Below are 13,150 nucleotides of genomic sequence, written 5' to 3' on the forward strand. Positions count from 1 at the left end.
TTGGAAACTTAATTTTTGCATTTTCGGATTCTCATTTTCCCATTTTGGGTGTTTGGCATCCCATTTTGAGAATGGATTGTGGAGAATGGATTTTCAGTTTTTGGGTTTAGAGGCAAAAACCCAAAAGTAGGTCTAGAGGTGTTTTTCACATTTTTGCATTTACGGATTCTGTGGTCAATTACCAAAATACCCACTTTCCTCCCTTCATTTTCGACAAAGTAATAAAGACAAAGGGCAATATGGTAAAAATCCAATCCATAATTCATTTTCAACAATCATCTACCAAACACTACTACATTTCAAAATACATTTTGCACAGATCTCCTAAACACTCCTACCATATTAAAAATACATTCTGGCCATAATCCAAAAAACCAAAAAATCAAAAAGCTGAAAATGAAAAGCCAAAAAGTAGGTTCCCAAACACCCCATAAATTTTCAATGACAAGGGTTGAGAATAGGCCTGAAACACCATATGGCTGTGTGATAGGGGCATTGAATAATTTTTCGAGTCAGAGAGATACCACAGAAACCGTGGCCGAATACGTCAGGTTCCATACAGTCCAAGGGCATTTCCGTACATAAACATTCACATTCACATTCCCAATTCTACCCTTGTAACATGAGGATTTCGGTTTGGGTCTTCCAAATCTCTCTCCCCCCCTCTGGTTTATGCCTTTCCGATGCGGTTGGGCGGTATATTCCTCGGTTCGATTCTCTCACCAACACAGTGATCTTCACCACGTAATATTTACTCACATAGAGAGAGAAAGATAGAGATAGAGAGAGAGACCCACAAAACTACAGTGTCTAATTTATTCACTTCTTTGCAACCCAAAAAAATCCCAGGTAATTTATTTTGCAAAATTCCTTCGCATTAGTTAAATGGGTCTTCTTCAATCTTCTGCATTTGATCTTTGCTAACCAAAAGTTATGATTTTTATGTATTTTTATCTGTTTCCAGTTGATTTTTGCCTGTTACAATTTGATTTTCAGTTTGCTGGTGTTTGTTTTTCCTAGTGCTGCTGGTAGGTGGTTATTAGGTGTCTTGTTGCCCTCATGCATATACACAACTACACTCGTGAATTGAACGGGATGTGATTTAGGTGAAACTTATGGTTTTGGATGGTAGTGTGATCCATTTGATGTGATGTGACAATATTCATTATGGTTTTTGGATCTGGGTTTTGAGATGTGTTGATTGAACTATCTTATTAAATAGTGATAACCCTCATTTTATATGGTGATAATAGTCTCGATTGTTCTTAAATACTTAGGCTTCCTGTTGGGTGAAAATGGGGAAATGTTTCCATCCCTTTTATTTTACAAGTCTTGCATCAATACAAATCTCACGGATATCAAAACAATTTTCTCATATATCGATAAACTTTTTACTCATTGTCCACCGCCCTAAGGCCTGTGGTTAGCATTTTCCTTACTTTATTTATTGAAGTGTACAGACTAGAGACATATTGGGCGGGTGGATGTGGAGCCAAATGCATGAGTTTTAGGTAATGTATTAATTGTCAAAGTAGATCCCTGATTAGACCGGGTTAATGATTGGGTTGTTACATTCATAGTTTTTGGTAGCAATATAGAGTAAGCAATCATTGCCACATCCTCTTGGATTCAACTATAGTGTAGTGATTGCGTTTCGGTTCAAGAAGAAACTGGCCGTAGGTCCTCCCCCTCCTCTGTACTTGTAAGTTTAAATATTCACGCGTTTACGTTGAGACATGAGGCTGGAAACTCTGCAATATAATCAATTGAAAGTTCCTTTTCATTTTCTCTTATATCATCCACAATGTTGTGATTTGAACTTCCATACAATGTTAATAGTTATGGAAATTGTAGGCAGGAATTAGATATTTAATTCCAAAATCTCTACTACACTGACACTTTCAAGTGTTGAGATACTAAACCATAGCCTTTGTATGCGTAAACTGTGGCAAAGAGTTACTATGTCCCATATTTGCATTACAGGATGCTCGATGGGGAAAGTGTTACTTGAATTCATTACTTAGAACTGTTAAAATGGAACGTAAAACGTAACAACTGCATACTAGATTGAAGTTTCACAAACTCTTCATATGTTGCTATGTCACTGTTTTGATAGGAAATATCCGATTTGTTCATGTTTTTCTTTTCTTTTCTTGATATTTTCAATTTTACTTCTTAAAGATATAGCTCACTATGTAAGGCTTGCAAATGCAGTGTGTGATACTTTTCTGTGATGATTGGATCTCTCCACGGCTCATGATATTTGGTGGGGGGTTTGTGAGTGGCTACTTCATCTGGTTTCTCTTCGTGATAAAGATGGTGATGATGATGGTGGAATAGGAGTTCTTAGAACTTCTCTAAGAGTTTTCTTTCAGATGGATCTCTCGTAATGTTTTGATGCCTGAATGAGAAGGTCTACTAACATGGAATAGACTAAATTGAGCCTTTCAAGGGCCAGACTACTAGCATTTTTACTTGAGATCGACTTGTCAAAAAGATCTTAAGGAATCTGACTCTTGACATCTACTGACATTGTAAATATTGTTAACATTGGGAGTAATTTTAGTAGGGTCTCAAGTTGTAGAGATTCTATAATTCCATAGTGGGAGGAATACTATTGTTATGGAGGAAGTTGTTTCGAGTCACAGCCAAAAGCAGAACTTGCAACCAGCTGTTCATAGGAATTCATTTTGTGGGACCAAGAAAGATCTGTGGCTTGTTGTACGAGAGGGTTCTGTGGCCAATGTGGATTTGGCTTTGGCATTGCTGAAGAAGGGTGGGGGGAATATCAATGCCAGGAACATGTTTGGTCTCACTCCTCTTCATGTTGCTATATGGAGAAATCATATACCTATTGTGAAAAGGCTACTCGCAGCTGGTGCAGACCCTAATGCCAGGGTATGTTAAGTATTTGGTCCTTTGGATCCTCTGAATGTCTTTTTTACATGTATGCATGCTGTTGAAGTCGCTTTTCATCGACTTACATCGTCTATTTTGTGTATTGATTAAGTATTTTATTGTAGTGTTCCTTTGCCCCTTCCTTTATCAGTTTTTTCTTTCTTTTTTTTTAAATGGTTCTTGGCACCACAATTTTTGTGAAGTTTGCATTAGCCGTTGAGTGTTTGCATTTGATTAAGATTGATAGATTCTTGTTGATTATACAGTGGATTTGATGGTTTGCCAAGACTCATACGACTTCTATTCTGTTACCAAACTCCTGAATGAAACTTACACACTTGTTTTCGTTTGTTTTAGTAGAAATACAGCAAGAAAATGTTCCTACTATATAGGATCCATGGTGAGCTGGAAATGGAAATTAGTCCTGTGGCAGTGTTGGCAAACCTGACAGCTGTTGGAATTCTGAGCTCCTTTCAATGCAGTTTACCGTTAAAAATTTCTAGTTGTTACTTCCTGCTGTGAGCTTTAGGGCTTACATTTCACTTGATTATTTGAGTTACATTCCAGACATTTGACTGTCACAGTCGTTATCTATTGCTGAAATGGGTTTAAATTTCTTTTTGAATGACCATCTCAGGATGGAGAATCGGGATGGACTAGCCTTCACAGAGCTCTGCATTTTGGTCATCTCGCGGTGGCAAGTATTCTAATTCAGTCTGGTGCTTCTACCACCGTGGAAGATTCTAAATACCGAACTCCTGTTGATCTACTCTCAGGGCCTGTCTCGCAAGCTTTGGGGAATGGAGATAATTCAGGTATACTGCAGTTTCTTAACTTATTAACTTCTAGGCCCCGTTTCTTTGTCTGAATGGAAGTATCGGATTGGACTGTAAACATGGGACATAAAATACTATGGGGAGGTTGTATTGTTAATTCCCTAACCTTTTGTCTGATGGAATTAGTTATCCTCTGTGATGTTATATTCATTCACTAGTACTCTGGCCAAGCAGACAGGGCCCTAAAGTACATTGTATTTAGCTTAACCTTGGTGGCATTTGTTTTGGGTGTCTCTTTAGTGGCAACGGAAGTTTTCAGCTGGGGAAGTGGGGTGAACTATCAACTTGGAACTGGCAATGCTCACATTCAGAAGCTACCATGTAAAGTTGATGCCCTTCATGGTTCATTTATCAAAATGATTTCTGCTGCAAAGTTCCATAGCGTAGCTGTCACTGGTAAAGGAGAAGTCTACACTTGGGGATTTGGAAGGGGTGGCCGCCTTGGGCACCCTGACTTCGATATTCACAGGTGAGGGGTTTTCCATAAACCTTATGAAGTTTAAGTTTGACTTTTAAATTTGAACTCGATTGTGGTTCTAGATTTACTATCCATTTGCTTGCAATATTTGAGCAGTCTTAAATTGTTTTGTCATGAACATGGTCGGGGTGAACTTGCATATCATAAATCAAATGCTCTTCATCTCATTTTGCTGCAGCGGTCAAGCTGCTGTTATTACTCCCCGACCGGTGACTTCTGGTTTAGGGGCTCGAAAGGTTAAGGCAATTGCAGCAGCTAAACATCACACTATTGTTGCAACGGAGGGTGGGGAAGTTTTCACTTGGGGTTCCAATAGGGGTAACTTTTTCTAATTTGGCCATTGGATTCCTTTGCATATTAACTTTGTCAATGTTATTTTGTGCTGCATAAGCACACTCTAAAGTCACTCTTATTTTCTTGATTGAAAGGTAAAAACACAGTTTTGCATTCTAGTATAATGTAAAGAATATAATGAAGAGGGGAATGACAACTTTTTCTGCAGCTCATTATTATTCCTGAATGTATAATTCCAGAAGCCGCGACTAATTTCTTGAATATATGAGTGCTAGAGAGGAGGAAACATTACTTGTTCCTTTGATATGGCACAGAGGGTCAACTAGGCTACACGTCTGTGGATACCCAACCCACACCTCGAAGGGTGAGTTCGCTGAGGTCAAAAATAGTAGCTGTTGCTGCAGCAAACAAACACACTGCTGTTGTGTCCGATTCTGGTGAGGTTTTCACATGGGGATGCAATAAAGAGGGTCAGCTTGGTTATGGTACATCTAATTCTGCTTCAAATTACACTCCAAGGCTGATTGAGTACTTGAAAGGCAAGGTTTTCGTTGGAGTTGCTGCTGCAAAATATCACACAATTGTCTTGGGAGCAGATGGAGAGGTATGTATCTGAATTACAGTTTGAGTATCGCTACTAGGACTAGTAGTGCTATTGCTATTGCGACTAAGTTGATAACAACGAAAAATTGAAACAAGAACGTTATACAAGTTGACTTGACTGACAGGTATTCACATGGGGTCATCGACTTGTTACTCCAAGACGTGTTGTCATTGCTAGAAATATCAAAAAAATAGGGAACACTCAGTTAAAGTTTCATCGTAAGAAACGGCTTCATGTGATTTCTATAGCTGCTGGAATGGTACATAGCTTGGCTCTGACCGATGATGGGGCTTTGTTTTACTGGGTGTCATCAGATCCTGACCTTCGATGCCGACAGGTTTCATTTTACTTAACTTGGAGGGTTTCTTGAGGTCTTGCCTACCCACTTGAAATATGTTACGGAGTATTCATAATTTTTTCTTCTTGTTTTCTAGCTATATTCGCTATGTGGAAGCGCGATAGTAAGCGTTTCTTCTGGGAAGCACTGGACTGCTGCAGTTACAGCAACAGGCAGCGTTTATATGTGGGATGGGAAGAAAGGAAAGGATGAGCCACCAATTGCAGCTCGCTTACATGGCTTCAAGAGGGCTACTTGGGTTGCAGTTGGAGAAACACATCTTTTGATTATTGGTTCTCTCTACCATCCCGTCTATCCTCCTAGTGTCGTGCATAGTCCTCAGAAGCTCAACGAAAAAGTTACGTGCGAATTGGATGAATTAGAGGAAGATTTTATGTTTAACGACGTGGATTCCGATAGAATACTATCTACTGTGCAAAAGGATGATGTTAGGTGCGGGTCCATCCCGACCTTAAAAAGCCTGTGTGAGAAAGTAGCAGCAGATTTTTTAGTGGAGCCACGAAATGCTATGCAGCTTCTTGAAATTGCAGATTCACTGGGAGCAGAAGATTTAAGGAAGCACTGTGAGGTATTTCCCCAAACTGTCTACTTTCTGTAAAAAGTTTTGGAACATTGTACTTGTGCATGTACAACTCAGTTGTGATATAACTACTCAATGTCCTGGTTATGTATGAACTTTCTGCATTCTTAATTTTGCTTTGTATTATCTCGTATTCCCTTGCTTTTTTTCCGTTTTGCTAGTAAATATCCTTGCAATTGACTACCACTTGCTTAGCTGGTTGATTCTTCTTGTTTTATGTGTATATGCTCTGTTTGAGTCTTTGCAATTGCTTTCTTACATATTACTACCCCTATCCACTATACAAATAGGAATGTAAACAAAAGTAAAAAAATTTGTATAATCATATATTAATGTAACTTACATGTTCTTTGAGCTCTGCAAGGAAAGGTGGCTATAGATGTGAACATGGTTGTCAGAACAGGCTAAGCTGGTTGAATGGAGGCCTTACTGTGTAGTTTGTAGATATTTGACTTTGTAATTGGAGGCCCTACATTGAATCAATTCTTTGACGTGTTACATATTTTTGGAGTTTAGAGGAGTGTATAGGTCCTTTTATAATTTGTCCTTTTGTTTTTGTTCCTCTTTCTTTTGTACATGGGTGGCATCCCCTTGATGCCCTTTCAATAAAATTTAATTAAAAAAGAACTGTAGTTTGTAGTTGAACCACTCAGGATGGTGTACACTTATTCCTTCCAACATTTTGGTTCTGAGGGCAACGGGAGAGGGTCTATTTCATCCGCCAGTTACTTTGTCAAAGTACGTTGCACGGATTTGCTTCCATGCTGCACATGCAAAAAATATATGAAACCAGAAATCACCACTCCCCCTTTGGAGGATAGGAACGGTGAGAAACAAATTAAAATAAGACACATGACATGAAAACCAACAGGGTAATCTTTTAACTATACACTTAGCGTTAGGATGAGCTTATATGGTGAATACACGCGTGCATGTTTTTGGTCCACAAAGTACAATGTAGGTAGTGTGTAAGTGTGAAACTATTGCTTGTGCTTTTCTGTGAATATTTAACCAAACAGTTGAATTAGTGAGGGAAAGACCAAGTTTTGGAATTGATGAGGGCTCATTTAAGTCTTGGAATGACAGATATGAGGCTCAGGTGATGTTTAGACAGAATGTACGACTACTGTGCTCTAGATCTTTACAATACATTATTGTGCACACTTGAATTAGATGGTTTCGATTGTGCAATGTGTTGATTGTACAGTAACTATTCAAATGCATGTGATGTGAATTGTAATCGCCCAGTATATTAGGTGCGTGGGATGAGACAATGCAGAAAATCCTGTAGATTTTGATTTGAAAGCGTGATTTCTCCAGCTCACATGCATGATGTGGTGACTGTTAGATGTCAGGGAAAAGAAAGAATGAAAAGAGGTTGAGATACGGAGGGTGAGGTTCTCAGCACTCGATTGGATACCTCTTGAAGCTGCCATTGCTGCTTACTAAGTACCCTTAAATGATTACATGAGGTGCATCCGGACTCATCAACAGAGAGTATCCATTACAAGTTATTAACATTATATCAAGAGTTGTGTTTGTACAGTTGCACTAATATATGAACTTGTACTACCTTTTGGGTCAACATCTTTTCTTTTTGTCCAATGCCCTCTCTGGGTAGAGTCGGTGCGATGTGTTACTAATGGTCCTGGTTAGGTCATCGGAATTAATCCTTTCCCAAGTTTGTTCCATTTTTTGCAAAAACTGTTTTTTTTTTTTAAGCTGACCGACTGTACCTTACTAATGGACTGTCTTAAAAAATTTGCTGCAGGATATTGCTCTTCGCAATCTCGATTATATCCTAACAGTTTCAGGTCACGCCATTGCCGGCGCTTCAGTGGATGTGTTAGCCCATCTTGAGAAATTGCTGGATTCACGGTCATCGGAACCCTGGAGTTACCGCCGGCTCCCAACCCCAACTGCTACTTTTCCGGTCATTATTAACAGCGAGGGAGAGGATAGTGAAAGTGAACTTCAGACTCGTGACAACCATACGAAAAAACTAACTTTGAAAAAAGAGAGGAACCACAGGTTGGATTGCTTTCTACAACCCCAAGACAACGATGTGAACAAACAAGTGCGTGCTCTGATGAAAAAGTTGCAGCAGATTGAGATGCTTGAAGAGAAGAAGTCTAAGGGGCATACTCTTGACGACCAGCAACTTGCAAAGCTCAATACAAAGTCGGCTTTGGAGAGTTCACTTGTTGAGCTTGGTGTTCCCACTGAGGCAATTCAGGAGAAAGTATCTTCTTCAGTACTTTTGGATGGAAAAGGGAGTAGAAAGTTTGAGGCATCCAAAAAACAGAGGAGAAAGAGCAAACAGAAGGGAGCACAAGTCGAAGCAGAATCTGTTAGTTCTGGTGTGGATCTAGAACGGAATCGCTTGAAGGACTTCTTAGATGTGCAAATGTCCCAAGTCGAGGATAAGGTTAGATTCCTAAAGTTGAAGTCTTACCAAGTTCTTATTTCAACATATTATTCGTTTGAGGCCGTGGTTTGTAGTTAGTGTGGGACACCTTTCTAGTTCCAACCTGTATACATGATACTTGCCATGTTCTAATTGAATGATTTGGCATTTGACCCCTTAACCCATGGTCAGGGAAACAATATAGCATATTTCTTGAGTTACTGGATAGTGAGAGTTGAGTACATTGTTTTTATTTATACAATCTGACATAACATGGCCACTTCGTGTTGGCCCTACTTGTCAAGTTCACCCAATTGGCGGGACAAGGCCAGTTGCAGTCTTTGTGAATTCATTTGCGTACTAGATCCAATCTAGTTACATTGCTGAAATTCGTTATAAAAATTCTATTTCCTGTTTACTGAATTGTGCCATTTGACAGGATGAAGAGGCAGAGGTTAAAGGAATGGTTGCCGACCAAGTTTCCAAAGAGTCTTCCTTTTGCATTAAAAAAGGGGTTGAAGACACTCCAAAGAATAGGAGTTCATTACCGAAAGAATCCAAGAAGAAGAACAAGAAAGGTGGGCTTTCTATGTTCCTGAGTGGGGCTCTAGACGACATTCCCAATAAAGATTATGCTCCACCACCATCACCAGTGCCTAAAAGCGAGGGCCCTGCTTGGGGTGGCGCTAAAATTGCCAAAGGATCCACCTCTCTCCGTGAGATCCAAGATGAGCAGAACAAAACCAAGGAGATTCGACCCACTAAGAGCAAAGGCCAGGTGGAAGATGTTTCCGATCGTAAAAGTGTTGGGAAAATTCACTTGAGTTCATTTTTGCCTTCCAATCCAATTCCCGTCGTCTCGGCTCATACGTCACAGGTGTCGGATGGAGATAGAAGCACCCCTCCTTGGGCTGCTTCGGGGACCCCACCTCTTGTTTCTCGGCCATCTCTCAGGGACATCCAAATGCAACAGGTGCATGAACTGCCATTTCCTTTCTGTCCTTTTCCTTATGCACATAGGGCATATTTGCCTGACTAAACTAATAAGGATGGGATATTGGTCCCACATGATATGTAACATTAGACTACTAGTAATTGCAGGAATAATACCAGATCCCTGAGGTATTATATGGATTTCGTATCCAACAGATATTTAATTTTAATTTCAAAAGTTCCAACCAAACGTGGGATATGTGATCACTGTAGATTCATAGTCCACTCCGGTGCTCAAATCCAGGCAAACAAACAGGCCCATTTCATTGCCCTCACCACAGCACTTTTACATGTCCGTCGTTTATTTCATTACATCTGTCTTGTTTATTACATGCTATCCAGTTTTGACCAGTTTTTGCTCTTGTTATCCGAGAAAGAACTCGTTTTCTCCTGGAGATTGGAGCAGCCTTTTTTTCAATCTTGCAGTTTCAAGCGTTTATTTTGTGTTTACTTGTCATTTATGTACTGATCTTATTTAATCGCACGGTTTCTTGTCTTTGTTTCGTATCAGCATGGAAAACAACTTCAGAGCCTCTCCAGTAGTCCCAAAGCAAGAACAACTGGATTCTCCATCACTACTGGTCAGGGCTCACCTTCGGATTCTGCTAGTTTGAACCGCTGGTTTAAACCGGAGGTTGATACACCCTCTTCAATCCGTTCGATTCAGATTGAGGAAAGGGCTATGAAGGATCTTAAGCGCTTTTACAGCAGCGTTAAGATTGTGAAAAACCAGTCCTAAGAAAACCATGGGGCTGCTGTCTGGTTCCAATTAACGCACTTGGTTTTTCCTTCTTTACTTCTATTTTTTTCCCCCTTCTGGGTCTTTCTGTACATTGACCGTAGATTCATGTACATTCACCTCTTTAGTTTATATGAAGTAGATATTTTTTTGTTTTTTTTGTAAAGGAGAGATTACCGAGTAGGTGCGCTTTAATCTCTGAATGAGGAATTTTTTTGAATGGGTCATTTTTCCCTGTCTCCCGAAACATAGTTTTTCTGCCCATCTTGCCATGCAAAAGTGCGTGGGCGTCGTTCAGAAACGAATATCTGAATGTTTGAGTGCGTTTAGGGCTTTATTTGGTTTTCTTTTTCTGGTTTGCCTGCATTTAGTCCTTGTGTAATCTGTTCGCAACTTCGGCGATCTATACATGCGAGGTCACCAGAGTTGGATCCAGTTTTATTCACTTCTCATTTATGTACGTTTGGGAATTGTTGTAGGTTATTGCTGATCAAATACGGTAGCGTTAAATTAGAGGAAATACAATTGGATTTCGACATCGATCGATTATTTCTCTTAGTTGTAAGTTGCATCAGTTTTTCATTTCTTTTTGCTATCTGAAAAGCGAAAATTAAGTATCAGACAGTTAGAATGGTGAGACGGGGTATGGGCGACGGAGCCTTTTGTTTGAACCCATGGGTTTCGCTTGAAACCCTAGAAAGCGCAGTGCCGCTGTCGCTGAATGGAACGGTAATGGAGAGTGATTACATGGTTGGAGATCAGAAACAAAGTGAGTGAAATCCGCCCCAAACTCGTCCTATTAACAATGGAAAATTCTAAAATCAGCCCAATAGGCTGATAATAGTAAGTGTGTGAATGTATATTAAAGGGTGTAAAAAGTACACAAAAATACATGTTTTGCTTGTTTTCTAGCATGCTTATTGTCAGTCCAGTGGGCTGACTACTGGGCTGACAATAGCAAAACCGATTAACAATTAACATCCCTTAAACTAGATGTTCTTTGAACTTTCTTTCTTTTTTTCCTTTTTTTGATTATTAAGTAATTGGCTAATTGGGTTAGCTGCACTGGCTATATCCTCCTTATTTTTTAATTTTACAAAGTCTAGTAAGTATTTCTAGTAAAAAGAAATGGATAATGATTTTATGAGCGGAGCAACCATTTAAAGATGCAAAAATCTAGGGACACAATTTCTGGACGGATGCAACTCCGGACACACGTTTGATTGGAACCGTCTGATATAGGTGGGACAACATACATCGAACGACTTTGGGCTTAGTTTTGTTTTAAAATTGTGTCCCTAGGACACTAGTATTGCTCTTATAGTTGTAACATGACCTGTCCAGAAAAGCCTTCTCTGGGCTCACGTGAGGTTGGTCAAAGATCATGTGAACAATGATCTGCTTCTCTTCTCTCTTTTCTCTCTCTCTCTCTCTCTCTCTCTCTCTCTCTCTCTCTCTCATTAAACCAAGGGGGACCTCTGGGACATGTGGGAGAGTGATGAAAATAAGAAAATCAAGAAGGTCCAGAAAAGTAAAAGGTGAAACTTTACCGGTGAGGAGTTGCTTTAGTGGTGGAAACTGAGGACGTAGTTGGACAAGACTCAGGTTCGAGTTTCCATAGCTCCTTATTCGTAACACGTAACTTTCGTTCCAACATAGGTGCGATAAGACTCCCACTTATAATAATGTGATAAGCTGGGACAATACTTTCTAACGGAGATGATGAGATGCGCACTTGCATTTCATGTACCCAAATAAAGAAACTTACTTCGATGGGAAATGCCCATTTCAATGTAAATTTTTATTTTTATTTTCACTATTGTAGTAATTTCATATGTCTCCTTACGATAATGAAATTTTTTTGACAAATAATTATGCACCCTGTTCATCGGGCCTCTAAACCTCGGTTTAATTAGCATAGCTATTTCAATTCTTAGTGATGATGGGAGAGCCCAATAGCTAGGCAAACATGGTGCGTTTTAATCTTCTGCAGCAAATACTAGTAGCTTTAGTTAAACTTAAATTTAAAGCTTAACTTCAATCAAATCTCACACTATGAGAAAATAAGTTTTTTCATCTTCTGTTGGAATCCAAACTTTATTATCTTATAATAGAATCTTCAACTGTAATAAAAAATAGTATTGTTTTCATTCATAGTCATCGCAAACGTCCAGGGTACGTAAAACCAACATACGGTGAAGCCCTTCCCCATGGGAAAGTGCAAACATCCTGGGTAAGAACATTTGCAATATCCAGTTTCTCTCACCGAGATGAACTGAATAAATACAAAACGTGATCACAAAACACAAAAAGTTAAAAAAAAACACACAAATAAGCAGAAAGGGAACGGGAAAATGCAATCAATCTATGACCCATAGCGTGCCGATAGTGTGTAGATGAGTGCATGTGGAGCCCACGCCGGGTCCCACACAAGTTCGATCTCTGACTCGTTCTTTCTCTAGGAGTACTCCTTCCTACCTCAGTTGGAATCGCACCCAGTCCATTTTAGCTGCCAGAGTTTCAAGTCATGTGCAAGCACAAACACACAGGCACACACACACAGGGCTAAATTAAACTGACCTTCGCTAAGGTCTCTGACATTGACAAATACTTTCATTGTTGTCTATTAAATTGCTCTAACTTCCTTACTTTCGACAATATACACATACCTCCCCTCCGTAGCCTACGTGTTGAATGTTCTAACAAATATGCTGCAGCATCTTTGCAATATGACATACCAAAACTGCCCTTATTATACTGACGCAAGGACAAAATTGTCCGTCCCTATCCCCAATACATGTCTACAAAGCGAATGTGTAAATTGAGAAATTTCTCCACTCATGAGGGTCAGGAATAAGTTTTCGAGGCATTGAAGTGGAAGCGTTTTGAATTGTCTGGAGCCTTGGCCAAACTGCCTTCATTTAGGCAACTCAAGATCAATGAATGCTACCCAGAAAATTCGT

The 13,150-nt window shown here is 39.6% G+C and overlaps 1 protein-coding gene across 1 annotated transcript; it reads left to right on the forward strand.

The window, feature by feature from the left end:
* The first annotated feature begins 634 nt into the window (after positions 1–634).
* Positions 635–10,414, forward strand: LOC131318502 (uncharacterized). Its single transcript, XM_058348323.1, has 11 exons — positions 635–849; positions 2,215–2,898; positions 3,536–3,713; positions 3,975–4,203; positions 4,391–4,530; positions 4,821–5,110; positions 5,235–5,447; positions 5,545–6,036; positions 7,820–8,476; positions 8,895–9,428; positions 9,960–10,414. Exons 2-11 carry the CDS (start codon positions 2,623–2,625, stop codon positions 10,185–10,187), a joined length of 3,237 nt encoding a protein of 1,078 aa, XP_058204306.1. The 5' UTR covers positions 635–849; positions 2,215–2,622; the 3' UTR covers positions 10,188–10,414.
* Positions 10,415–13,150: the final 2,736 nt, after the last annotated feature.

This window comes from Rhododendron vialii, chromosome 3a, assembly GCF_030253575.1.
Source record: "Rhododendron vialii isolate Sample 1 chromosome 3a, ASM3025357v1".
In the NCBI taxonomy this organism is placed as follows: Eukaryota; Viridiplantae; Streptophyta; class Magnoliopsida; order Ericales; family Ericaceae; genus Rhododendron; species Rhododendron vialii.

Excerpts from the sequence above, each read along its gene's own strand:
- LOC131318502 (XM_058348323.1), top strand. The coding sequence starts at position 2,623 with ATGGAGGAAGTTGTTTCGAGTCACAGCCAAAAGCAGAACTTGCAACCA. Across the intron at positions 4,204-4,390 it reads CCTGACTTCGATATTCACAG|CGGTCAAGCTGCTGTTATTA; the intron begins GTGAGGGGTTTT and ends ATTTTGCTGCAG. Across the intron at positions 4,531-4,820 it reads CACTTGGGGTTCCAATAGGG|AGGGTCAACTAGGCTACACG; the intron begins GTAACTTTTTCT and ends GATATGGCACAG.